This window comes from Alexandromys fortis, unplaced genomic scaffold (genome assembly GCF_014885135.2).
Source record: "Alexandromys fortis isolate MF-2015 unplaced genomic scaffold, M_Fortis_MF-2015_v1.1 scaffold_27, whole genome shotgun sequence".
Lineage (NCBI taxonomy): Eukaryota > Metazoa > Chordata > Mammalia > Rodentia > Cricetidae > Alexandromys > Alexandromys fortis.
Window position 1 is genome coordinate 734,110 of NW_026067952.1, and position 27,749 is coordinate 761,858.

A 27,749-nucleotide genomic window follows, 5' to 3' on the forward strand; every position below is an offset into this window, starting at 1 on the left:
CAGTAGGAAGAGAAGCTTTCTGCCTCTGAACCCAGGGAGGAAGTGTTGCATTTCGTGAAAAAGTATGAATGTTTGTCTTCTGTGGGGCAGTGTGGGGGTTGGTTCTTTTAATTGCTCTTGCACTAGCTAAGGCTGTCAGGACCCAAACCGGATAGACCAGAGAAAGGGAGGGGGCCTGGCCAGCAATCAGTGTGATTAGAGTCTTGGGTAGGAAACGGTGAGAACGGTGCTCTCCCTGCTGCTCCCTGAGGGCCCTCCAGCGACTGTCGTCCCAGGCTGGCCCACTAACCGCGTGCCTCTCACCTCCTGCAGGTTTCTCTTGGTCTTCTCCTGCCTTGTGCTTTCTGTATTTTCCACCATCAAGGAGTACGAGAAGAGCTCAGAGGGGGCCCTCTACATCTTGGTAAGCTGCACCCTTGGGCAGGGCAGCAGAGAGGAGAGGCCTGGCTGGGAAAGAGCCCTGGTTGATCCCATGGTGAAACCTCTGCAGTAGTCTTCTTCCCAAGCCCTGGACCCCTCCAGTTCTGTCCCTAACCCTGAGTGTTTGAGCGAGTCAGGCCTTTGTATCCAGGGTTCCTCCAGAGCAGAAGGCTTTCGTGCATCCACAGCCAACATTGCTTCCGGCTTTGTGATGCAGACCTCAAGCCCCTTCCCAGACTCCCAGTCCATAGCAGAAGTGACATCACAACAAACAGCTCTCACCGCCTCTCCTTCCCACCCGGCTCTCTGGAGTCTAAGTGCATAGGTGTTTCCACTGGAAGTGTGGGTGCTCCACAGAAGATGTGGGTGAAGGGGTGGGAGGCCGTGATGCTCACTCACATAAACCCTGCGATGGGGCCCTGGTGGGCGTCATGGAAACAGTACGTAATTGCTCTGTTGCCGTTGGTAACGGAGGTGGCCCTTCAAGGAGAGCGATCCCACTAGGATGCTCTTCCACCCACTTTGCCCCCACTGCCCCGGGGCTGCCTGAATTCTAGAGGAACCCGCTCTCCCTTCGCTTTGACTGAGAACTCGCTCAGTGCCGGTGTCAGTGTGCCCACCCAGTACCCTGACACCAGAGCCTCCCACGCCATCTCAAACAGGACAGATATCGCTCAGAAGGGAGGCAGGAAGGGTGGTTCCTCTGGCGGTCTACAGGCCAGGACTTGCTGATAGCAGTGAGCCCTGGGAGAAGTGTATCTATAAGGAATTCAGTCCTGGCTGACGTGAGCCGGGGGACCTGTGGGCTAGACCTGCAACTCTAACTTCTAGCTTCTGAGCCATGGGACTTCATCTATCCCTGTCCTGAGACTGCCCTTGTAGTATGCAGCCAGCCTTCCTAAGACCTGATAGTGTCCTCATCTGTGCTCCTCCCACCTCCCAGGAAATCGTGACCATCGTGGTGTTTGGCGTTGAGTACTTTGTGAGGATTTGGGCTGCGGGCTGCTGCTGCCGGTATCGAGGCTGGAGGGGCAGGCTCAAGTTTGCCAGGAAGCCGTTCTGTGTGATTGGTGAGGCCTGGCCGACATGGCCACCAGAGTTGGGTCTGGGGCAGGAGTTGCTTCTGTCTTGGCCACTGTGGGCTGAGTGAAAGGGGAGGGTCTTGTGGAAGCCTTTCTTACTACTGACTTGGAGTTGGTGCCCCTGGCTGACAGGGCCTAGATGTTGGGAGGGACAAAGTGCTGGGCAGTCTTCCCTGGACACCACAGGTAGGCAGGGTGGGTACTGGGAACCACCCTTCCGCAGGCCCTACATGATCTTGTGTGCCTATGGGGCCATTGATCCTTTGGGGGTCCAGAGGAGGTGACCTTGGGCACTGTGCCTGTCTCCACAGATATCATGGTGCTGATTGCGTCCATTGCTGTGCTGGCTGCCGGCTCCCAGGGAAATGTCTTTGCCACATCCGCACTTCGGAGCCTGCGGTTCCTGCAAATCTTACGTATGATCCGTATGGACCGGAGGGGTGGCACCTGGAAGCTCCTGGGATCCGTGGTATATGCTCACAGCAAGGTGAGCCCTGGCCCAGCCTGGGTCTTGCTGGTTACCCTGGCTCCAAAGTCTGGGGGTGCTCTAAAGTGGATGTAACCAGGGACCAGATATGGACGATCTTCCCCCTTCCTTCCTCACCTGTCCCCGGAAGCTGTTTCCTAGTTTTAGTTTGAGCTGTCCTCCCTATAGCTGGCAGTCCCGGTAGCTGAGTGTTTCCCTTCCTGGTTCTGAGGGCCTGGGTCGATACTATGCCTGAATCACCTGCGTAGGGATTGTTTAAGCTGTGGTTTGTGGTGGCTGCTGACCAGGTAACTCATGGGGTGACTGTGGGCACACGATCTGTGTTGAAGGAGTTCTCAGTGGCCAAGACCTGTACTCTTGGGCCTCTATGCACGTGATGGACTCATTGAGTCAAATGCTCTCTATCCTGCTAGCCCCCCCCTTTTTTGGCCATGGTGGTGTGGGAGCAGGCACTGGACCCTGGGGAAATTGAGCTCCCTGGAACTTGGTCTCTCCCTTCCTTCATTGTACTCTCAATTTTAGGAACTGAGTATATACCTGTTTAGGCCTGCACCCCCTTTTGAGGATAATCTCCACAGTATCCAGTGCTGGGACATCAGTTCCTGGCTTGGGGTATGTGTTCCCAGCCAAGAACAGGATGTTTACTGGGCTGTTGGATGCTCTGCTCCAAGGTCTAAAATATTCAGTTGAAAGAGTTGTGCTGGTCGGCCGGAAGTCACCCTTGATTGTCAGACAAGCCCTGCTGCCGGCCCTGACCAGTGTCTACTCTAGCTGTACCTTGTTGGCCTCACGAGGGGACTCTTCCCAAAGCCCTTGAGGTGCACAGTTCAGAGCAGGGCTCTCACGCTTGACATTGTCCGAGTTGGCCCGAGTGGGGCAATGATATGTTCTCCTGCCTTTGCAGGAACTGGTGACTGCCTGGTACATCGGATTCCTCTGCCTCATCCTGGCTTCCTTTCTGGTGTATTTGGCAGAGAAGGGTGAGAATGACCACTTTGACACCTATGCAGATGCACTCTGGTGGGGCCTGGTAAGTCCTGGTCATGAATCACTCCCTCCTCCACGTCCTCTTGATACTGCTGTCCTGAAGATATACCCTGCCCCTTGGGACCTGGAGGAGAGACCTGACAGCCCTTAGGCTGACCGGGGTGGGCATGTCTCTTGGAGGCCCCCTGGTGGCTGGCTGTAGTCATGATGGAGATGACAGTTGAGGGTGCTGTGGTTATTGTGTTGGTAGATGTGGTAGTGGACAGACTGGGTTCCTTTCTCCCCGTCACCTGCTTGCCGTGAGAGCATGGATTTCAGTTTGGATCGCCAGCACCCACATAAAAGCTTGAGTGACCACACACACACACACACACACACACACACACACACACACACACTGCAAAGAGGCCCTGACTCTCTGGGGCTTTTTTAGATGGTCTGCAACCTGCTGACAGTGACCCCGACTTGCTGCTGCCCAAATGCTAGAACCTTACCTGGCCTTTATGCCTGAGGCTCCCCCATGCTGGACTCTGGATACTCCAGAAGTCTCCTGCCATTGTCCCTTTTCAGAGGGACTGTTAGACACCGTTGGACTTCTGCTTGGAGTGGGCAAGGATGACAGGCTTCCTGGATCCCTTTTTTTCTGAAGACCACACTAGTCCATCCCAATTAGAGAGAAATGGGTTTCTTGTAGTCCTTCCTACTCCAATGCTCTGGACTTCTTGGAGGCTCAGGGAAGAGGCTGTTGTAACCTGAAAACCCATGAGATGGTGATCTAGACAGGTGCTGCACTTGCAGTCTCTGGGAGAGGATCAGACAGCGTCCCCGGGGATGAAGCCACAGGGTAGTTTATTAATGATCTTCCTAATGTCCTCCTGGGGAGGAGCAGGCCTGTGGGAGTGAAGTGAATTTAAGGCTGGGACGTAAGTAGCAATGGCGAGCGTGTGATGGGCACAGGGCGGGAGCAGCTGGACTGTCTGTGTACCCAGGCTCTGCCACAGGAATCAGCTTGGCGCCCAGGAGATCTGAGCTGTAACCAGCTGGCCCTGGGTCCTGGAGGGTGATGCAGTCCATTCTCTTCAGAATTTTTTGGGCCTAGGCCTTTCTTCTCTCCCAGAACTGAAGCAAACATTTTTATCATTATTGTTTCGAAGTAATTCTTGTATTTTAAAATGTTTGCTGGTTCCTAAAATACAGCCCCCTCACTGCTACTCATTTGTATTCTTGGTCACCCCCTATCTGCCACCACTGCCCTCCTCCCCTCCTGAGAGACTGTCCCCATCATCCCTGAATCCTACTCTCCTTGCCCTCTATGGACCCTGGCATCCTTGCACTTCCTATCAGTCCACTGATGCCCCCTACTTCTGAGCACAGAGCAGGGGCTTAGATACATCAGCACCTCGCCTGGTGGCAACTGCTGTCCTTGTTTGGTTCTGGTGTGTACTGTGTAGCCCACCCATCTCAAGTGTTCCTTAGAGTCTTGGGAATGAAGAGAGATTGGGGTTTGGTAGGATCGAAGGATAAAGGACAGCCTTGCTGACCCTGGCCTTGCTTTGCCCTAACATGCGTTATGTAACAAGGGTGACCCTCCTGTCTGTCCAGCCCAAGTCTGAGTGGCTTCAGTGTCCAGCTGCCCCCAAAGATACAAGCAAACTACTTGGGAGAGCTTCTCACGACTGAGCAGGGATGTCTGGCCTGGGATTAAAGGCCTCTGGTAGGCCATTGCCAGTCTGCCCAAGTAACTGGAGCCTCCTGCCCCTCAGATCACCCTGACGACCATTGGCTACGGGGACAAGTACCCTCAGACCTGGAACGGGAGGCTGTTGGCCGCGACATTTACCCTCATTGGCGTCTCATTCTTCGCCCTTCCTGCAGTGAGTCCTACACCCCTTCCTGCCCTAGGGATGTTAGGGGGTGTCTCAGAGGCTCCCTGTAAGACTTGACCACAGGCCACCTGTGAACTGTCCCCATGGGGTTCATATTCCCTAGAGAGGTCCCATACCAGGCCAGGCCTTTTGACACAGCTCTGTTGACTTCTGTGGTTATCCCATCTGAATGACCCTAGACAGTGGGGTCCTCATTCACCCTATACAGATTAGGATGGGCGTGCCAACTGGGGATGGCAGAGGGCAGCTGGCTGCAGCTGCCTTGTGGACAGAGCAGGTTAGGAGGGCTCCTGTTTGGGATCTGACCAGAGAGTCCCCCAAGCCTGGTCTCTAGGTGACGAGGTGCTAGGGAATTCCAAGGATGCAGGAAGCCTTGTAGGCAAGGGTGAGGAGGGTCATGGTCCCAGGGTGTGGTCTGACCTTAGTGACTTGCAGGGCATTTTGGGATCTGGCTTTGCTCTGAAAGTCCAAGAGCAGCACCGGCAAAAACACTTTGAGAAGCGGCGGAACCCTGCAGCAGGTCTGATCCAGGTGAGCCTCAGTCCCTGCCAAGGACCAACCCCCGTTCTGATTCCACCTTACCTAGAAGGGAGCCTCCCCCCCCCCCAAGATTTTGGTATTGACAATGGCTGTACCAGGCTTTTCCATGTCTATGGATAGATCCATGTTTGGAAGACAAGATTATTTTCAGTATGAGAATAGTTCAGACAACCTGAAGTCACACACATCCAGTGACTCACGGTAGTGATGCTAGCTGGCCCTCTTCCCAGCGGGTTATTGGCTAAGGCCATACTGTCCCAGTAACCATGCAGATCCTTCCAGTGCCCTGTGGGTAAGTGTCTCATCATATCCGTTCTGCAGCCATGAAACCCACAGCTTAGAGATGTTGGCAGTTTGGCATCAAGTGGCTCTTGAACCACATCTGTGCTAATTCAGCCTAGCTGCTCAGCCTGTGGACACTGTGCCTTCCTTCACTGAGCTTATCCAGCTGGCCTTATCATTTAGGGGCAGATGGAATGTAGAACATCTGAACATGTGTGCAAGAAGACAGATATTTCTGCTGGACCCTAGAGCTGGCCAGGATTTCTTGCCAGCTGAATGTGGCCCTATATCTGTCTCTCTTTTCTAAAGGTGTGGCCTTCACAGATTCGACCTTGGGTCCAGCCTCTTTTTGTGTATGTGTTACATAGCTTTTTACCACAAAACACATGGCTACTGTTTCGTAACTGCAAAAAACAAACAAACAAACAAACAACAACAACAACAACAAAAAACCAGAATGCCCATTTGAAAAGAAAATGACTGCATGCCCACGGGATCCAAGGTGTAACAGAAGGCAGCAAAAATTGAGTATCTCCTCATACACTCCTCTCAAAGGCCATTAAGCAGCTGCCTATGAGTCTTCCAAAAGTCAGAAGTGACACCAAAGAGCAACAACATTTGCTGTCCCTGCTTTACCCACAAGTGACAGAGGACATCTGTGGGTGAAGTCTCTCTGCCTTACCTGCACGGTTTTCCCTGTGATTTCAAGATGGCTTCGAGAGCTTCAAGATATCTCCAACCCATTTATGATGCAAGGCCTTAGAGTAATTGATCAAAATGTCCTTCCTCTGAGTAAAGCTGGCCTTCCGGCATGTTTGGGGGCCAAAGATTTGGTTAGCGGTGACCCCAGTAACCTTGAGGTAGGGGCAAGGGTATAAAGACTGGTTTTTTCAAGAAATTTATCATTTGGGTATGATTCTGGATCACAAGCAGAAAAATGCCTGAAGGGGAGTCTCAGAGGAGGTACCAGGGCCTCCTAAGCTCTCAAAGTATCACCATTCTGTAGAAGTCAGTCTGGCCAACCTGGATTCCATGTGCTTGATGTAACTGAACTATTATTGATGGAGACCAAAGTAAGTCATCCCATGTTCATGGACTAGAAGACTTCATCTCGTTAAAATGCTCTTCCCAAACATTGATATGCAGGTCCATTGCATTGGTCATAAGTCCAACGACTTCCACCCCTTTTTTGCAAAAACAGAAAAGCTAATCCTAAGGTGTCTATAGAATTATGACAGACTCTGAATATCCAGGCAGTGCTGAAGCAGGAGAACAAAGTATGGGGACTCACACTTTCAGCTTCTAAATTACAAAGCTGTGATCATCAAAACGGTGTAGTTTTCATGTAAGGGCAGGTACACCAGCAGAACAGCGAGTGCCCACTTGAGTTAGCCCATCTGCAGGCTGCTTATAGATGAGAACTGTTTCAATCCATGGTGTTGGACAAATGGAGACCGGTTTTGTTATTGTTACTGCTTTTTTGCTTGTTTTGGAACAGAAGCTGGCCTCAAACTCATGTGATCCTCTTGCCTCAGCCTCCTAAGTTCTGTATCACAGACATCATACTCTGTTTGGAGGTTTGTTTTCTTTTTCAATGATGTGGTGCTTGCTTGTGTTCCCAGAACTCTGGAGATGGAGGCAAGAAGATCTAGAGCTTGAGGCTAGGTTGGGATGTATAGTGAGACCTTGCCTTAAGTAAAAGAGTTAAGACTATTAAACATTTAGAAGTAAACAAGATTTATTGTTTTTATCTTTTATGTATGATACCAAAAATCACAAAGGTAACAAAAGAAAACAATTAGAGAACATTAAAATTAAAAACTTGTTCCTCAAAGGACATTCAAGAATGAAAAGACAACCCATAGAATGGGAGAAAAGTTTGGAAATGAATTTAACATCCAGAATATATAAAGAACTCCAAAAACTCAATCACAAAAAGACAAACAACTCAGAGGGTTTTGAGGCAAGGGACTCAAAGAGACATTTTTCCAAGAAGAGAGACAACTGGCCATGAGCCTGTGAAAAGATGCTGTGTCATTAGATAAATGAAAATCAAATCATGAGATGCCACTTTACACTCACTGGAATGGTTAAAACTTTAAAAAATGGAAAATATGTGTTGGTGGGGACTTGGTGGCATTGGGCCTTCACACATCACTGAGGGGATGTGTGGTACAGCAACCACTCCGAAGACAATAATCAGAGCTGGGCTCACTGGTAGAGCTCTTGGCTCCCACGTGCAAGGCTCTGGAATCTACCCTCAGCACCGAAAAGAAAAAAGAAAAACAGAAAAGAAAATGACACATGGAATTGTTTCCTCACCCACACGCTCTCTCCTTTGTTAGAACCCAAGACAGGTATTCAGCCCAAAGCGTCCATGTTTATCATGCTCTATACATAACAGCCAGAATACGGGATAGCTATGATCACTGGTGGACGATTAAAGTGTCTGCGACATACCTGTACGACTAAGTGTTTCATCAGGAAAGGGATGGAGCTGAGTGCACACTGAAGTTCAGGTCAGCTCTGAGGGCCTTTCCCTCCACGTAAGAAACTAACAGACCATATAATCATGGTTAGGAAATTTCCATAGCAGTTGCATCTCTTGAGACTAAAAGGCTGATGCTGCCAGAGCCTGGGAGGAGGCTGGAATGGGAGTGTGGACGGATGGGCATGCCTTTCTGAGGGTGAGAAGCTGTGGTTAGATAGCGGCCATGGTGGACAACGGTGTGGGTACTTCAAAGCAGTCAAAGTGATGGACTTTATGTTGTGTGGATTATGTTGCATATACAAAACACAACAACAACAACAAAGTATAGGGAATGGAAAGAAGCCCGAGCCAGTGAGGAAGACCGAGCCTGCGCCATCTTGCCTGGAGGAAGGAGCTACCTCCTTACCTTACCTCCCTCCCTAGGTCTCATGGGGTTAGGTTAGGTCTTGTTTGGACTGGGGAGGGCAATGAAGTCACCCACTCGATGTCAGGAGAGACGGAAGGGAAGATCACCAAGGCTCACTGTGAGCCAGAGCAAGTATCTCCCACACCCTGAGGCTGTGGGGTGAGGACAGGCACAGGGGCTGCAGTTCTATGTCGATGAGGTCCCTAGAGCGGGGTAGCCTCAGCCCAGCCGCAACCATCTCACCTCTTTCCGCTGCAGTCTGCCTGGAGATTCTATGCGACTAACCTCTCACGCACCGACCTGCACTCCACATGGCAGTATTACGAGCGCACAGTCACTGTCCCCATGTACAGGTACCGCGCCAGGCCTGGCCTCCCCACCCTGCACGGTGGTTTGCTTTTTAATTTCCATTTGTTCTTTACCCCATTGATTTTTATTTCTTTTTTTTCCCCCATGCATATGTATTTTTCCACAAAGGATTCTGTGTGGCTTATTTCACCGTATTGATTTTGTTCTTTGTTTTACAGTGTCGTGGCTTTTATTTCTTACTCTTGTTCCCATCCTTTACTTTCCACTCCTCTTTGGGGAACATTGTGTTGTGATCCCCACCCCAAGCTGTTCCGTGAGATGAGTGATGGCCTTAGTGCTGCAATGCCAAAGAAGGGCAGTGGTGACTGTATTCTTCTGTGTTCTCCAGAAGAGACCAGGGTGATGATGGTATGTGTGAGTGAGTGACTGAGTGCGTGTGTGTGCGTGAGTGAGTGTCCATGTGTGTGCGTGAGTGTGCGTGTGTGCGTGCGCACACGTGAGTGTGTGTGTGCGTGAGTGAGTGTGCGCGCACGTGAGTATGTGTGTACGTGAGTGTGTGTGTGCGTGAGTGAGTGAGCATGTGTGTGCGTGAGTGTACGTGTGTGCGTGCGTGCACGTGTGTGTGTGTGCGTGAGTGAGTGTGCGCGCACGTGAGTATGTGTGTACGTGAGTGTGTGTGCGTGCGTGAGTGAGTGAGCATGTGTGTGCGTGAGTGTGCGTGTGTGCGTGCGTGCACGTGTGTGTGTGTGTGTGTGCGTGAGTGAGTGAGCACGTGCGTTAGCAAGGCAGAGCACAGGATACCCCACGAGGATCTAAAAAGCAGGAAGAGGTCAGGAAGTGCCTTTCTGGGGGGTCACCAGGGAAGAGTGTCAGCTGGACTGAGGGCCACTGCTCAGAAGTCAGGTAGCAGCACTGGCTTGGGAATTGTGTGCACAAAACTTGAGCTGAGGTGAAGATGGGAGGCCCGATGCTTTAAGTCAGAGCGCCTTGGGTGCTGTGAGAGAGAAGAGGCTGGACCAGCTTCAGCTTCATTGCCTCTGTCAGAGCATTTCATCCCACCTGTTTCTATCCATCCGAGTCACCTCCAGGTGGCATGGGCACAGTGCTCTGCCAGGACTCCTGGGCTGGGGATCATCTTCAGGGATCTGGCAACGATCAGATAGACCACCCACCACTCTGCCTACATCAGTCACAGCCGGGCATTGCTTGGGACAAAGATGGCCCTGCCATTCCTCCTTCAGCACCCACCCCAGGCTCCTCTGGAGCCCTGAGTCCTTGCCTGGCCCTGCCCCAAGCTCCATGCTCCTTGCAGGGCATTGGGACAGGACTGAGCTATGGGCTAATTTTCTTTATTCTGTTGTTTCCCCTACTTCCCTCAACTTTTTTTTCATTTTCTTTTTCTTATCCCGTTCTTTTAAAAAATTTTGGTTCTTTTCCCTCTGTGTGTGTGTGAAACCCTTGAAAGCTCGCAAACTCAAACCTATGGGGCCTCCAGGTAGGACATGCATGGGGTGGGAGATGTGTGTAGCTCTTGTCTGTCTGAGTTCGGAGTGTGGCAAGCCCTTTAGAGCCTATATTCCACCCCAGAGTACCCACCCTTTAGTTCTAACGCTACCATCGTTGGACCCTGTCGCCCTGTGGCCCCTCCCTGCCTGGAGTCCCTGTGTTAACCTGTAGCTCCTTCTAGACCAGTGTGAGCATATCTTGCCTCTCTGACTCCTGCTTCCTCAGCTGCTGCTCTCCTGTTGCTGGATCCCTTGTCCTCGGTGTGTCTTGTTCCTTGGCCTGCTTCTTCCTGCCTTGTCTTACAGCTGATTCCCTACCCCTGCCTCACTCCACCCCCACAGCCCCACTTACGAGCAGAGTGGTGGTCATAGGACTCACCATGCTTCTGAGAGACCCATGTCTGGGACCAGGAGCACACCCCAGACCGTTATACTCTGGTCATCTGTTCCAGGGGCTCCCTTCCAGAGTTTGAGTCTCCCCCACAACCCTGGAGCCTTAATACCATAGTGGAGAAAGTGTGAAGGCTCAGGAAACAGATTATTTTGAGTGGCGACTCCCCCTTGCTGTGTTTAGGGCCAATTTGAGAAGCATGAAGCTTATTTTTTGCTCATGTGCAGGCAGCTGAGCTGCCCAGGAAGGTTTACCCTACCTGTACAAGGCGAGCCAGCCCCTCCCTGCTTGCATGGTGCCCGTGCTGGAGGAAGACCCACGTACCAGCACAGCCCTATAAAGTCCCTCCTGACCTGGCCCGGGAGCAGGTATAGGTTCTTTTTTCTGGAGCTGCATTCTGTAGCTTTTTTTTTGGGTAGGGACTGGACTAGGACTCTCAAAATAGAAGGGTTGTTCTCTTGGGAATGCCCTTGGATTTCTCCTTCCCAGACGGCAGAGGCACAGGCAGCTGTGGAAGTAGCATCCTAATGTCCAGCCTTTCCTGGGGCTCCCAGTCGCCTGGGACATGGAAGTCGTGTGTCCTCGCCTCAGCCCATCTTCTCCAGCCAGTACCATACCCAGAAAGAAGATGCCCCCAACCACACACACACACACACACACACACACACACACACACACGCGTGCGCGCGCCACACACTGTCCCCAATCTGTGTGGCTGGAGTTGTCCCATGAGACCAAGACTATCCTCAGATCAGCCAGTATTCTCCTGTGGTTGCCCTTCCCTCAAGCCTCTGTGACTGCTCAGGGGTGACCAGCTATGTGCACGGCCCCACTTCCATGTGTCTTCCCCTGGTGGCTGCTTTGTGTGTCCTAGGCATGCGTCCAGTGTGGCTGGGAGGACTGGTTTTACATGTGTCTAACCCGGGCTGATGTGGTGGTGGTTGTGGGGGTCCAAGGGAGATAACTGTGCCAAGGACTCTGCTCCAGGCCCCAGGGCTGGGTGAAAAAGCGGAGGGGAGGCCCTCGGGGTTCCAGCTCTAACTTTGATTGCTGGGCTCCTGCTTTCTTGCTGACTTGTCGAGGGACAGTGAATGGCCTGGGGGAGGGGAGGCAGAAATGGGTAAGAAGAGAAGCTCATGGGGCTTCTGGTTTTTTTTTCCCCCAACATTTTCAGCGACCCTCTAGGTCTGGCTCTGGGGCTGTGGCTATGAAGCAAGGAGGGGCCCAGATATAGGTATCCTTGCCAGAGCCTGTGCCTCTGGGGTAAAGGGAGAGGGGAGGAGAGGACAGAAGCCCAGAGGTGCAGGGTAGGTCTCTCTGAGCGGAGGAACAAGATTGAAGAGCAAGACTAGTTTTCCAGGAAACCCAGTGTTCCTTCTGTGTTGGAGGTGGTGGGAAGCCAGTAAATGTTTGAGCAGAATAGCAAGACGGTTGGGCTTAATTGAAAGAGCTCATGGAGTGGGGTGGGGCAGAGAGATGGTGAGAGTGCAGGTGAGGCAGGCGGAGGATGAGCAAGAGAGGACATTTCCAGAAGGAGGTTCCCATGACCACACTGAGAGGAGGCCTGGCAGTCATGGGCCAGGAGGTGACTAAGTGTTGTAGGAACCCAAGCACAAGAACCCAAGTTCTGCGTTTCTTACCTGAGGGGCCAAGAATGAAAGACAAGAACAAGGACAGAGCGAGGGTCCTGAGGGTCCGGGTGTGTCGCTGGGACTCCAGGAGGTCAGTACTGAAAGAGATAGAAGAGGATCTGCAGAGTAAGGCTGTCCTAAAGCAGGTAGTGTCAGAATCGGGATAAGAGTGTCAGGACTTGGGGTCACAGGAGCCAAGGGACCACTGTGTTTATCCTAAAATGAGGGGGGGGAGTTTTATAAAAAAGGCATTTGCCAGGGGAAGCTGAGGGTCTAAGGATGAAAATGGGTTGAGATGAGATTTTTACCCCTATGCGGGAAGGGAGTCATTCACCTTCCACATGGCAGCATGTTTTCTCTGAGACTGTGGCTGTGACAATGGGCTGACCAAGTGCCAGGGCGGGCAGGCAGAGGCCAGGCATGGGGCTGAGAGTTGTGTGCAGCCAGGTCAGGAAAAGGAACCGTCAGGCTACCTGATGAGGGCCCCAGGGCATCAGGACCTAATTGATACCAGAGCTTTCCCCTCAGTTGTCCAAGCTGACATCCCATAGACCCGGAAATGAGCTTCTCTTTGCCTGGCAAAGCCCTTTTCTGTGACCTTCCCCCATACCATTCTAGCCAAGAAGCTCCCCCAGGGGACTTAAGAGACTTTGAATATGTTGGGGTGCCGTGCTTGCGGCTCCTTGAAAAATGTCAGGGGCAGGGAAGTAGACTGGAAGGGAGGTCAAGGGAGGAGGTATCCTAACTCTGCTCTTGATCTACTCCATGCTGAAGGGATGGGCCCCCATGGCCTGCTGTCCATGCTGGGTCCTGACCATTTCCTGTGTCTGAGGCCCCAGGAACAACATGAGAGGAGAGAGAGAGAGAGCCCTGGAGCTTGGGAGAGGTGGAGGCGCTGAGCTCAGAGCTGCAGGTGTTCCACACCCATGCTCTGGCATCTGCTGCCTGCTCCCAAGGGTGAGGGGGATGTGGATGTGCAGAGCTGAGGCTCAGCTCTCGTGAAGGTTAGGCCTACTCACTTCTCCCTCTCTTGCCCCAGACTCATCCCACCTCTGAACCAGCTGGAGCTGCTGAGGAACCTGAAGAGCAAATCCGGACTCACTTTCAGGTCAGCACAGGGTCTCCTCCTAAGAGTCTGTTCCTAAGGCTGGAACACTGGGCCGGGTGAGCAACCCGAGTCTCCCGAGAGACTCTCAAACCTTGGCCAGTGACAAAAAGCCCTGGGACTGGTGTATACTTGACTGCTAGTCTTGATGATGTTGGTGACTTCTGCATCTGGATTGAGGATCCTGCTCCTAAGAGAGTAGCTAGTTGAGGGATGGGTCCAAGGTGAGTGGGGTAAGGAGTGGAATTTGATAATGGATCATCTGGCTCCATTCATGGCTCATGCTTAGGACCCTGGTGGGAAGTAGTGTCCCAGCAGTGTTGGGTGGCAACATGTCATAATACCTACTGGTTCTTTAATTACGGAATCTGTGACTCGCAATATTTGGACCAGTGATGGGTGTAAAGAAGGACTTGCTCTCTCCAGAAGTAGACAATAGGGCTAGCTAGATCCCCAAGCAGCTTCCCGTCTCTGAAGAACCTTTGGAAGGGCAGGAGGGTGGCAGTGGGCTAGCAGTAGGCCCTGTTCCTGAAGATATATGGGAATTTCTGAACCTGCTAAGGTGACCTTCAGCAACCGTTCTGCACCTGGATTTTCTGAGTGGACCCTGGATGCGTTCATAATGTCCGTATGAGAAGAAGGATTTTGGAGTAAGTCACAGGGAAGGGAAGCTAAATGAAGACACAGGCAAAGGCTGTAGTGATACAGCCACAAGCCAAGGAAGGCTACCTGGAGGGGCAAGGTGCATCCTCCCCTGGAGTTTGTGGAAGACATGCAGCAACACCTTGATGTCTGGAGTCTCTACTCCATGACTATAAGAGAGTAACGTCTTGTGGGTTCAACAGCTCGATTATGATGTTCTGTTGATGAAGCTCCCGACAGCTCAAATTTTGAGTCTAAAATGGGGTGATGTAAAAAATACCCAAAAGCGTGACCGTGAGTTTCAAAGGGGGTAATGATTGGGCTGGAAGAGGTTCGAGGTGCATGTTAGGACAAACACACACTACCCTGAAGGGATGGCTGACAGAAGTATTGGTGTTACAGACACTTGGGGAGGTCCCCCAAGAAGTGAGGTTTCGGTTTATGGTTGGTTGGTTCCATTGCTTGTAGGATGTGGGAAGACAGAACCATCATGGCAGAAGAACGTGATGGATAAAAACTGTCCATCTTATGATGGCAAAGAGAGAGGCAGGAAGAAGCCAGGAGCATGACCTGACTCACCCTTCACACGCACACTCCACTGGTCTGTCTCTGTCTACAGTCCCTGTACTGCTAACAGCCTGTTCACTTTGAACTCATGAATGGATTAACTCAATCATGTCTCAATAAAGCCACTGTCTGGGGACCAAGATTTCAGCACATGATATGATCAAGGAGATGCTTCCTATCCAAACTAAATGGGAATTGATACTGATGGTACTTCTGGTACCATTCAGAAGGAGGTCAGCAAAGAAAACTAAGAAAGATGGTGCCTGTGGTGGAGTTTCAAAGGCTTGCCTGCGTTGTTCCCCATTGGGTGGATGCAGAATCATGAAGTAGATTTGGATGGTTAACCACTGGAGGAGTTTTCCTGCAAGTACTGAAGAGTACTGCCTGATTTTTCCTCGATGTTCATTGTCAAATTTTAGAAGTTGAGGAACCCCTATGGGAAACTTGAACTTGGAAATCTGGGATGTTCTCAGCCTGTCTGGACAGCAAAGGACTTTGCCTGAGGAGAGGCAGTTCAGGGAGAGGCTGCTCAGCTACAGAGCGTAGGCTGCAGGTGAGGCAGAAAGTCGGTGTGTGAATCAGGGCCAATCACTCATCTTGATGGAAGTCAGGCTTGAAGGTGCTTATCCGGGAAAGCTGTGCAAAGGCCTCTTCCATGGAATGACATCCACTCCTCAGCTGCCTCAGGCTCTCAATGGGCGCTCATATCTAATGGAATCCACTCCTGGACTGCCTCTTGGCACACAGAGAACTCTGACTGAAGTCGTTCATGCTGAGCCCCTTCAGGGTTCTACAGTAAACTCTCCTGACCAATGGATTTTATCATGGGTCACTTCAGTGTGCCACATTAAGACTCTGGCTAGTGCCACCCACCTCGGGCCACATCAGAATTACACAGAGGACCTTCTGGGCAGCAGAGACACTTCAGCTTGGACTGAAAAGGGCAGAGACAAGTGAAATGAAGGCGGTTCTGTAGATTGTTACAAGCAGGAAGGATGCCAGTGGTCACGTATGTCGTCAGAGCAGCAGAGGTGGAGATTAACAGAACAGGGGGTTAGCTTTTACTAACTCTTGAATCTGAGTAGAATTTGCCTTTTGCATTTCAGACTTTGATAGCGAGGGATCCCTTTACCAACCTTTCCATTTTGAGAGAAACTGTCACCTTGTGTCTGTCCTGCCATCACAGCCCCTAAGTGAGTGATTTGCTTTTGAGATTCATGCCTGTGTGCAGAGGACTTTTCCACAGGACAACCACACTGGAGTCTTGATAACCTTATTTATGTGGTTTTAACAGGCAATTAAGTGATTTTTTTTCAAGACAGGGTTTCTCTGTGTATCAGCCTAGATGTCATGGAATTAACTCTTGTAGGCCAGGCTGACTTTGAATTCACAGAGATCCGCCTACCTCTGCCTCCCAAGTGCTGGGATTAAAGGCGTGCACCACCACCACTTGGTTTATTAAGTGATTTTTTTTTAAACAGAGTTGATGCTGCAGAGGGTTGCGACTTAAGGAATTGAGGGATGGGTGGTGTATTCTAGACCTTACACACACACAAATATAGGTGCATGAGCACTAACTCTCAAAACATGTCTGAATATGACTTTAACTTGAAAAAAGGCCCTTGTTCATGTTGTAAGTTAAAAGCCTCAGCATCTACATGACTGTCTGCATGAAGGTCAGGAGAGGAGACACAGAATGCCGGAATGTACGCAAGGGGAAGATGGAAGAAGAAACTTAAGAAATAAGCTGTTTACCAAAATAAGCTGGAACCCCAAAATTGAAAGAGGCAGCCATTTCCCTGGTCCACTGGAGGAGTGGCTACCCATACCTTAACTTTTGATTTGCAGCCTCCAGAGTCAAGAAAGGAAATCTCGAATGTCTGACTGCCCCCAGATGCAGCTGGGGTTGATGGGGTGCCCGTGCTGTTCAGGCTCCCTGGGAAAGATCACAGGGTTACCTCAACTGGACCCTCACAGGTGTGTGACTCCTCCATGAGGCTGTGGAGGGAACTGCAATGGCTTGGGCTTATCAGAAGCAGGTGCAGGAACCTGTCTGAACCGCGTCTCTCTGCTGTGTCTTCTCTGCCAACGTCAGAGGTACAATAGCTGTTGTGCACATTTGGAAATGTAACGGCGAATCCTTGTCATACAAAAGACTGGCCTGGCACTGCCTTCCTGAGGGCACCAGGGCTAACTCCTCATTTTCCCTTCTCCACTAAATAATACACAACCACCGTCTCAGTGTTGCCACCGGAAAGAACCAATCCCAATAAAACAGATAATGGCCACCATAGGCCTGCAAGTAGACCAGGGCCGGGGGATGACTACTGGCCTTGAAACAAATGCTGATTCTAGACCGTGACAAAGTCCTTGTCTGATTCCCGCTACCACTGAAAAACTGCACGGAAGGAGGGAAATTCCATTAAGTCAAGAGCTTTCTCCAACCACATTTCTTTTTGTAATTTTATTATTATGCTGGTACGATCCTGCTGAAATGAGTATCCATTAATCTCAAATAAAAGAGCCCTCTGGGTTAGAGGATCTCAGTCCCGTTGGGAGTCCCTTTCTTCCCCAGAGCCTTGCTCCTAGGCCTTGTCAGGCACTCTAGGAAGACCACTCTTTGCATTGGGTCCTGTAACATACAACCCAGCCTATGGACATGACAGGTGTCAGGGCCTGAGTAGATCGGAGGGATCCCAGGGGTGCCATGGGGCTATCAGAGGGGGTATCTGCTAACTCTCTCTTCCTCTGTTTGAAGGAAGGAGCCACAACCAGAACCATCACCAAGGTCAGTCCCTCCTGCCTCCAGCTGCCCTGGTGTGTGCCGCGCCCATCTCGCCTTGCTCCCTCTGTGTAAACCATGTACCATGGGGTGGGGCTACCGTGGGGCCCTGCGTGTGCTTCTGTGTGCAGTGTGTGATAGTGTGTCCTGACACACATCCGGAGTCACTGCTCAGTTACAGCCTTCTTACAGGGATTTGGGCAGCAGAAGGGTGGGGCTTCTTGGGATCATCCCCCCCACCCCCACCACTGCCCACATGGGATTCTGAGGCTGATTCCTGTGTAGGCTGCTGGGATTTGCAGACCCAACTGGCAACCCAAGCAGGTGTCCTTCTCACCAGTCTAGTGTGTGTGGGGGGGATATCAAGCCAGATGCTGGCAGAGGGGAAGAGAACCTTGCTACCCTGATAGCCCCCCGGGGTGGGAGAGAGGTTAAGGTGCCCTATCCCCTCTCATATCTCCATGGAGATTTCCACCTCGCTGCTCCCTCTCCTGATACCTGCTGCCCTCCAAGAAGGCTCCATTTGCTCAGGCTGGTTAGATGGGGATCCAGTGTCAGCATCGCTTGGTAAAGACAGACACAGACCATGTTGTCATGGCGCTTATAAGCAAAGAGAGACTACCTCACAGATTTTGAGTTCGGTGTGCATCTGCCTGGGTCTCCAAGGCCTTTAGGCTGAGTTGTCCCTCCCCTCAAGTGACCTGTCCACAAGGTGCAGTGTGGATATGGCCCCTAGATTTTAGGCCTGCCTTCTTGTGCCCCCCTGACCCCCGGATAGCAGGGTAACCTAGAATATATTTTTTAATAAACTGCTCTTGTGCAGAGAAGCGTAGAATTAGGCTGAACCTGTCCGCTGTCCCCTGGAGAAGGACACCGTCCTACCCTCCCATACAAAAGGAGAATTCATGTGTGGTTGTCCGAGTGGCAAACACTGGCTTCCCAAATCACCTCAATGGACAACCAATGAAGGGAAACCCTGGCCACCGAGAAAGCTAGCCGAGAGTCTAGTGTGGTCGTGGTTGTTGACAAGTGAAGGTAGGCGAGCCGGCCTCGCCTGGCCTTGGCGTGGGTAAAACAGCACTAGCAGCCTCACTGTCCACGGGCACCCACTCTCACTCCTCACTGTCCATCAGGGCTATTCTGCTCTGTTCCTTGCGCAGCCCTGTTTCCAATGACCCCAGGGCTAGGACACCAGGGCTGAGATTGGCCTAATGCTCGGCCGTGCCCCAGGTGAACCAAGACTGTCCTGCTGGTGATGGGTCCAGACTTTTTGTCTCGTCTCCAAACTACCCTGACTGCCTGAGGCTCGCACCCTGACTGGGAGCGAGCAGCGCTGGAGGCACCTGGCCTCCCGCAGTTTCTTGCGCTTGTTGCCATAGCTTTAGCACGCCCTGCGCGATCCTCGTCTCAGCCTCTCTCTTTCTCTCTCTTCCTCTTCTGCCCCCATCTGGAAAATCTTGCTGCCCCCAAGTGCTTTTAATCACTGTCATTGCCCTTCTTGGGCCCCCTTTTCGTCTGCTCTGTCTTTTGGGATGAGGTGCTGACCCTGAAAGCAGGACTCAAGGTGAGGACCCACGGGAGCCCCCCCGGCTCTCTGGTATGTTCCATGGTTTCCCCGCTCTCCACCCTGCCACTCCTCTGTCTTCCCCGCGTGTCAGTGGCCCCTGCCTGCCTGTACCTCCACACCCTTCCCTGAGGGCCAGCGCCCACCAACCCAGTCCTCCTCCCAGGACGCCCTGCTTCCAAAACGCTCAATTGGGGCAGCAGTTTGCCATCCCTGGGAAGGGTGTGCAGGACCTTTGCACAGACACTGGGCTCCTCAAGGAGGTTGGGGCACCTGGAGAGCTGAGTGTTGGAGCGAGTGAGGAACAGCTTCTGTCAAGGGAGACCCCAACGCCTTCATTGGGTTGTACACCTGCTGGCCAGGTCATGGAGGGCGGAGTGGTATCTTTAGCCTCTGCCATGAGCAGCTATATCCTCTCTTTAGCATCAAGAACATAGGAAGTATGCAGGAAATTGCTTCTTAAGTGAAAATAGCCTTGTTTGAAATTCTGAGTGTGTGGGGGCAAGCCTAGTTCCCCAGTCTCTCCATCCTTGGACTCAACTAGCTGTAGTCTAGCAGGAGTCAGTGGCCATGCTCTGATGGGCTCCAGATACTGCCTGGCAGTCCTAGCTAGCATTATCTATCTAGGCACGTGGGTGGTGTGACCCCAGGGCCTCTTCCTCAGCTGCCTGAAGATACCTTCCCAGTGTCTTACGACTCAGGACAAAGGTGTAGGGGGGATTGGTTCCTGAGGAGACCCACGTGACTAGGCTGGACTCACTAGGGACATCTGGGTTGGGGGATCCAGGGCAGGTGGGAGCTCAGGCCTGTGCTGTATCAGTGTTTCTTGTGACTGCACTTGCTGTGACTGTCCTTTGTGGGCCTGTCCTCTTCCTCATTGTCTCCTACCCTGTGCCTAGAGGAGTCCTTAACCTCAGCTTTGCCTTTCTTGTCCATACGGATCCACTCTTCTTCACAGATGGAAGTGTCTGTGTGTCTTGGTGCCCATCTGCCCTGTTTGGCCTGAGCCGGTGTCTGTGGACATATCTGTTCCCCCACTTGGGTTCCTTGTGGGCCGGCCAGTTGGTATCTGCGTGGGATTGAGATCGACCAGTCATTCACAGATACGGCAGAGCTTCACATTGCTGATGGGTCAGAAAAACGGGGTCCCAGGGATCGGACAGTGCCACATCCTTGACACCCACCAATCAGAGAAGGCTGTGAACAGAAGCTTCCTCTTCCTCAGATCTTGTCAGGCTCTCAAACCGCATTTCTCCAGACAGGAACGACCGGCCACTTGCAACATTCATTAAAACGGACACAGTTGGTGTAGATTCCTGAGTCTCAGTGGCCAGGTGTGGTCAGTGGCTACCCCACTAGACAGCACAACTATCAGAGATGGTCTCTACTGCAGAACTAGGCCTCAGGTCCTGGCTTCTCAAGAAGCCAGAGAGCTGGGGAACAAAAGGGACTTTTGTCAAAGGTGTAGGAATGAACCACCTCTGTCTTTTGACACAGGGCTATGGCCCAAGGGGCTAGGTGCTCACTTGCTGCTTAACTCTGGGTCAAGTCATAGGGAATGCTCCGGACAGCAGCACCCTGTAGCAGGTCGTGAGGATGTGTTCAGTCTTTGTCCTACATCCTGAGAGTGTGTGAGCGCCTGAGGCTGCTCACCTACCTAGAGTGCCAAACGTGTGTGGACGCCGGGGCAGAAATGCAAACAGTTTGGGGCTAGCCTGCTCTCCAGAATCTAGCTCCAATTCTAATTTCTATTTACGCCAGTTAGTGAAGTATGTCCTTTGTTCCTAAGTGGAGAGGCTCACACGTCAGTGACACAAAGCTGAGATTGTAAGTGGCTTTCTGGGGCTTGTTTCTGATCTGAGACAGTCCTTTAGGCTGCTTTCCTCAGGTGCGCAGTTTACACCAGCGCTGCTATAACTACACAGGAAGAAGGCCTGGAGAAAAAAAGTGTTTTTGTAATTTTCTCTTTTTCTTTTCTTTCCCTTTCCCTTTTTCTTTTTTTTTTTTTTTTTCTTTTTCGGGACAGGGTGTCTCTGCATAGCCCTGGCTGTCCTGAAACTCACTCTGTAGACCAGGCTCGCCTTAGACACCAGTTTCTTCCTTCTTACTTTTACCTTCCTTCCTTCCCTCCCTCTCTCCCTCCCTCTCTCCCTCCCTCCCTTCCTTCCTTCCTTCTTTCGTTTCTTCCTTTCTTCCTTTTTTGTTTCTTCTTTTTTTTTTACTTATTTTTTTGCATGTTCTAATGCAAAACAAATCTCAAAAATTTGGAGGGATTCTTGGAAAGGGCCAGTGTTTGCTAGGATTTTGCTAAGGTATCTCAGGTACCTCTTTGGAACTCTGTTGGCCCAGGTCATCGCAAAAAGGTGGACTCATGGAATCCCAGATGAATGTACTTGGTCAGTCCTAAATATGAGTGTGTCCCCAAGCCTCCTCTCTTGAGCTTCCTTCTAACTGGGGGCAGCCATTGCCTCCTGGATAAATCAAAGTCCACTGCCAACAGGGCCATAGGCTGGTGTGGCAAAACCTCGCCGCTTGCCGTTCAGTTTGTTAAGCTAAACTGCACATTTTTCCCTCCCTAAAAGGCGCATGCTTTGCAGCGGTCACATCCCAGACTATCTCCATCCACATCTGGCCTCCTGCAACATCTTGGTTCATGTATTATTATTATTTTGTTGGCATGTATATAGCAAAAAATAATACATCTCTTAAAACATGAACCCACACTCTCTGGCTTTGGAAGGAAAAGGTATTTTTGGAGGAAAACCACAGGGGTTCTTTTTCTCCAAAAATAGAAAACTGTTTTCTTTCCCAGGCCGCGGAAGACTTTCGCGCGCACCCCTTTCTCTCTGTCCCTGCTCAGGCGCAAATACTGCAGCTGGGGGACTGTGAGCCTGAACTCCCCGGGTGGTCACAGTGCCTCAGTTACCTGCTCTCTGTTCAAGTCCTGTCGCCGCCCCCGGGACTAACTATGCTCTCCTCATTTCCAGTAAAGGCAGACCGTGCCGAGGGTGCCTGTGTGGATGCTGCCCCGGACACTCTAGGTACCACGCAATGCTCGCACGGACTGACCACGCTGCACGCTCCTGCCCTCCCTGCTTACTAGAGGTTCAGGAGGAGCCGGCACAGTGCCCACCCAACTCTGAATTCCCTGATGCCTAAGCACAGGGCGGAGCTGGGCGCCTGGCCTCTGACTCTAGATAGAGCCCCCTCCTGTCAGAGCAGGGGGCTGGCTGGCCAGGGTTACTGCTCTAGAAACAGTCCAATGTCCTTCAAGGAACATTTCCTCTGGGGCCGGCCACTCTGGTACCTCTACTAGGCATTAAGGACCGAACCTTAGCCGGCACCTCACTGAGGGAGGCAGCTCGCTGTGTTCTGGGCCCTTCAGGACCTCCAAAAGCCAAAGGCCATGTCTCCCCCTTCTGACTTGCAGGCCTGGATTAGGGAAGACTGGAAACGGGATAGTGAAAAGCCTCCTAACCCTTTGCACCTTGACTACACCTTTTCTGTCCCATCCCCCTGTCTGTTGTCCATGTGTGAAGGCATCTGTCCTGCTTGCTCTGGGGCCCCTGCCTCCTGATTGCCCTCCCATGCCTGTCCCTTTTTTGGCTGGTGCAACCCAGCCATATGCAGGCAGCTGTGGTGGCCCCCGCATGGGGGAGCCCCCATCGTGTGCATGTGGCCGGCCGTGCCGAGCAGCATGCTGTGCATTTGCACCCGTGCATGCTCCGTGTCCTTCTCCACTGGGAGAGGGGCTTGAAGGCCACCTCCACGCCCCCACGGGCCTCTCTGCTGACTGTGTGCTGGAGGTGGGTGCTTGTGGGGAGAATGTTGCAGCTGTAGACAGGGAGCCGGGTGTCTGCACTGCCCTGTGAGGCAGCCTGCTGAGGCCCTGGCTGAAACTGCCTTGCTTGCCCATGGCCTTCGTGTCCAGGTGCTTCTGGCCACAGGTTGGACCTTCAGGGCAGAGGCTAAGGTCAGGCTGCTTGAAGACCAGGAGGGCTGGGAAGGATGGGCCTGCAGGAGCCCAGCCAAAGTCTGCCTTGCCCTACGTGTTCTTGTAGACTGTCTCTTGGGCATCCTCGGTCCAGCACAAGCTGGGCAGTTCTCTGTGGATGCTGGCTCCCTGCATTGCTGAGTCTGGGTCCCCATGCACTGACTAGGGCGAGGACCATCTCATGGCTGGTTTCCTTTTGTAATTTTAACTCTGGGGAGGGTGACAGGAAGAAAGAGGCTGGGGTTTGCTTGCTTCCCCAGTCTGTCTTCCTGAACTGACTCCTGGCTGATGTCATGCCTGTGACACACAGATAGTTCTGTTCATGGGCTCACTTGCTGGGGCTTCTGGGGTCACTCTGGAGAGCCTCCTCCCCGATGTTTGCTTTGATCTTGGCTTGGTGACTTGGGAGGTAAGAGGGAGTTCCTTAGACTCCATGCCTCTATCCAGGCCCTAGAGATGTCCTGGCAACAGCAATCCACTTTGTTCCTTTCTGTCAGGGCCTCCTTCTAAGGAAGAGACAACATGAAGAGCTGGAGACTGAAGAACCAAGATTAAGGGTGGGGGTCCCTTTCCTGGCAGCTGTATCTCTGCTGTGGGCTGCAGCCCTGTGTAGGGCTGGAGTCCAGGCCTGCATTTGTGTGGTTGATAACTTCTCTTGGTGGCTGTGGAAGAAATCACTACTAGGAAGGAAAAGGGGCTGACTTGGGGTAATCCGCCCGAAGGGACCTGCTTAAGTCCCTCTTGATGTAACAGGAGTCAGGGGCCGGGAGTCAGGGGGAGCCTGACTTGACCTCACCAGCTCAGTCTGACTGACAGCCGGAGTTAAATGCACACTGATTATAAATTGTTGCAACACTGGGTGACTCCTGGGACCCCAGCAGGAAGGCAGCTCTGTAACTTGATTCGCGGTGATCAAAGCCAGGCTACTTAGTGGTGACTCATTTCCCTTCCTTCAGTGTGTGAGCTGGGGTGGGGGTGGAGGGGGGCGGGATAGAGGAAGAGCCCCTGAGTGATACTGGGAAATGTGAGCTCCCCCAGCCTAGCTCCTACCCTGTCTTCCCTGGGATAGTTCCTGTGATAGAGGGGCCCCCAGGTGGAGAGAACATTATGGAAGCCACAGACCCTAGAATATCCAGTTTTCCTTAGACCCAACTAGACTTTTCTCTTTAGAAAGGGGTCCGAGAGTCATGTGGATTCTGGGTGTCCCTGGCCACCAACTGCCTATGTGTGGCCTCCAGTATTTAACGCAGAAGTCCAGACTCAGGGTCATTTTCCAAAGCTAGCAGAAGCCCCTGGCTCCTGATGCCCCCAGGACACAGGACATTTTGAATCTTGACATCCTATTCTTTCTCCTTCTTCTTTAGAAAGTTTGAGCAGGCAAGGATAGTCTCCCAAGTGACCTACTGTCCCAGTGGGGTGGGGAGGGCCACTAGCTCCATCCACAGTCCAAAGTGGATGGGCTTAGCACGGTGGCTTCTCTGCAATGGTCAGCTCTGCTATGTCTGCTGAACATGTCTCTGGCTGGTGGCCCATGGTGGGGCACTGTAGCTGGGTGTGAAGCTGGGTTCTGAGGCATTGATGAGCAATACTGAACACTGAAACTTCCTGGGAGTTACTCTTAGTACTCTGTCAGGAATCGGCATGGGCCCCGTCTGCAGCTACTCCTGCAAGTCCTGTGACTCCTATGTGGCTGAACATGTGAGTCCCACTTCACAAGAGACTCGCTGCCTTCTGCCTCTGGAGTTACGGTGGGGTCATCAGTAGAAAAAAGTAACTAGCCTGGACTGAGGCACGTTGCCCCCAGAGTAGTGGTGGAGGTCACCTCTGTCTGGAGCAACCTAGTCACAGACTCTCTGTCTCTTGATGTCTAGATCACAGTGAGCTGCTGAACTCTGGATTATGAAGAAACACAGGGTGAGGGAGGTCTTAGGACCTTCTAGAGTCTGGAAACAGCAGCCCAGTGGGAAAGAACTTTGGGCAGGGGCTGGCTATCATTACTCCATTTCTACAGCCACCGCCTGGGGCCGGCCGAGGCTTGGGACAGCCAGTCCTGTGACAGTGAATGGAAGCCTAGCCTCAGAGTAACCTCATCCCTGATGTCCTCCTAGAATCATCCTGGCAGGGGTGGGGGTGGGGTCTGAAGTCCAGAGACCAGACAGTGTTGGGCCACACAGAGGCCAGGCAGCTTCTGGGACTCACGGAAAAGGCTGGAACCAAGGTGGAACTAGACACATTAGTTGTAGCCCTGATTTCTGGTGATCCTGGAAGAGAGGGAAGTGGTAGGATGATGGTGGAGACATTGGCACAGGCAACAGGGAAAGCTGTTGGCTGGGTCAGTACAGACAAGGTCCAGGGAAGAGATCCAGTCTCAAGTGTATGGGGATGTGTCTAAGAGTCATTTGGGGAACCGGACAGGACAGTGTGGAGAGAGCTCTGGCACCTTGTAGTGTTAGCCGAATGATTCAGGAGTCCCGCCGTTGCTTCCCCAGGTCTGGCCACACCTGTGCAGCACCTCACCTCTTCCCCCGTGCTTCACCAGCCACTGCTCCCTGTTCCTGGCGTGGTCGGTTCCTCTTTGGACTTGCATCTCCCTCCTAGCTTGGGGGTGGGGTGGGGGTATCAGTCTCAAAGAGACGTGACTTGTTATTTCCAGAGTGATTTCTCTTGCTGTTTTTCTGTTTGTCTGTCTGTCTGCCCGCCCGTTCTGTCTGCTGAATGGTTATCCTGGGAACAGTCAGAAGGTCAGTTTGAAAGATCGTGTCTTCTCCAGCCCCCGAGGCGTGGCTGCCAAGGGGAAGGGGTCTCCCCAGGCCCAGACGGTCCGGCGGTCCCCCAGTGCTGATCAGAGTCTCGACGACAGCCCAAGCAAGGTGCCCAAGAGCTGGAGCTTTGGTGACCGCAGCCGTGCACGCCAGGCTTTCCGTATCAAGGGTGCTGCATCCCGGCAGAACTCAGAAGGTGGGTCAGCACCACCTTCCCCAAGGCTGCTGGGGGACGGGCATCAGCACTTGGCTATATGGTGCAAATGGAAGTCTCTTGGAGCGGGAAGCCCCCACTCTTATTCTTTTAAGTGACGTCATGTGAGATGATCCACTTTAACACACATCGTTCATTGGCGTCTTGTAATTCCATCGCTTGCGGTGCGACCTCTGCAGATAACCGAGAAGCCCCGGACCCTCTAGGTATCACCCAGCCCTCTCCATCACAGGACGCCATACCTGCTTCTCTTCACCTCCAGTCTGTGCATGCCACATGCATGATATCGAGCCTCATATGGTCCATGGTGGCCATGGTGTCTCCAAGGATCATCCGTATTGTCGAGTGTTATAGCTTCGTTCATTTCTTGGCTGAACAGTGACCACAATGTGGTCATCCATTCATCTGTTGGCAGGGATGTCCTTTTAAACCCTCCTCTGTGCAGGTGATAGCTAATGGAGAAGAGGCAGGGGCGGGTACTGCAGTGCAGCAGAGGCATTGAAGGGATGTGGGGGAGCCTGAGTGGGCCCCATGGTTGTCTGCTCATAGTCTGCGCTCCCTTCCACCCAGAAGCAAGCCTCCCCGGGGAAGACATCGTGGAGGACAACAAGAGCTGTAACTGCGAGTTCGTGACCGAAGATCTCACCCCTGGCCTCAAAGTCAGCATCAGAGCTGTATGGTGAGGGACCCTTGCTCAATCTGCCTGAGAGGGCCCTGTGCAGTGACCTCATGGGGTCTTACTGAGTCACCAAAGGCCACAACTACTAGCAAAGCACAGAGAGTCCTGAGGAGAACCCCTGCCCATTCTAGCTCCTCTATCTGTCAACTTGTGCCCAGAGGGCCAGGGAACCCTGGTGGAGCTGCTCGAACCTGAGAGCTCAGACCCTGACTGTATTGATGAGATAGAGGCCAAGGGCAGGAGGGTTTTTCAGACAAATAACAGCCTCCCCATACCAGTGGCTCCAAGGAGGATGGGACCTGTCTTGAGGCTGAGCAGTAACTGGCCCGTGGTGGGGAAGGGTGAGTGGGTTTCCCAGATGAGAATGGGTACTACTTCCCAGGGATTGTGGTGTTGAGGGTGACAGGCAGGTGGATATGGGAACTGGCCCCTGGCAGTATAGCCTCTGTCTAGAATTCATGATCTCTCCATCTCTGCAGTGTTATGCGGTTCTTGGTGTCTAAGCGAAAGTTCAAAGAGAGTCTGCGCCCCTATGACGTGATGGATGTCATTGAACAGTACTCGGCTGGACACCTGGACATGTTGTCCCGCATCAAGAGCCTGCAGTCCAGGCAAGAGTCCCTGCCTGTCCAGTCTGGGCATGAACAGGGCCCTCCGGGACAAAACCAGGCGTGGCACAAGGGGCACCAAGGGCTGGGTGACAGGTGTGCAGAACAGGGCCAGTGCCACCATTGGAGGTCTCTTCCCACCTTGTTGGCTTCTTGTTGCTTTCTGCTGTGTTTTCACACTATCTTGTGTCTGTCTTTGGTATTTTTTCTGCCCCTCCCTTTTCTCTCCCACTCACCTGCACTGTGGTAGCAAGTGTGTATATGTGTGTGTGTCCAGTGCATATCTGTGTGCACATGTGTGTGAATGTGTACATGTGTGGGCATCTGAATATACTCATGTGCATGCATGTGTGCATATATGTGTGCAAACATGTGCATATGATGTGTGGGTGTATGCACGAGCACCATGTGCTGT

The 27,749-nt window shown here is 52.2% G+C and overlaps 1 protein-coding gene across 6 annotated transcripts in view; it reads left to right on the top strand.

Annotated features, from left to right (window-relative positions):
* Positions 1-27,749, top strand: part of Kcnq2 (potassium voltage-gated channel subfamily Q member 2) — a 53,846-nt gene that overhangs the window by 20,562 nt on the left and 5,535 nt on the right. For 2 of the 6 annotated variants that reach the window (XM_050151114.1, XM_050151116.1), the window contains exons 2-14: positions 313-403; positions 1,364-1,490; positions 1,814-1,989; positions 2,894-3,019; positions 4,740-4,850; positions 5,298-5,393; positions 8,840-8,934; positions 10,356-10,385; positions 13,457-13,525; positions 17,490-17,519; positions 25,806-26,029; positions 26,618-26,726; positions 27,206-27,337. In XM_050151114.1, the coding sequence (XP_050007071.1) occupies positions 313-403; positions 1,364-1,490; positions 1,814-1,989; positions 2,894-3,019; positions 4,740-4,850; positions 5,298-5,393; positions 8,840-8,934; positions 10,356-10,385; positions 13,457-13,525; positions 17,490-17,519; positions 25,806-26,029; positions 26,618-26,726; positions 27,206-27,337 (1,416 nt within the window). Of the gene's footprint in view, positions 1-312; positions 404-1,363; positions 1,491-1,813; positions 1,990-2,893; positions 3,020-4,739; positions 4,851-5,297; positions 5,394-8,839; positions 8,935-10,355; positions 10,386-13,456; positions 13,526-17,489; positions 17,520-22,064; positions 22,119-25,805; positions 26,030-26,617; positions 26,727-27,205; positions 27,338-27,749 lie in introns of all 6 variants that reach the window. The other 4 variants (XM_050151115.1, XM_050151117.1, XM_050151119.1 and 1 more) reach the window with 4 other exon arrangements.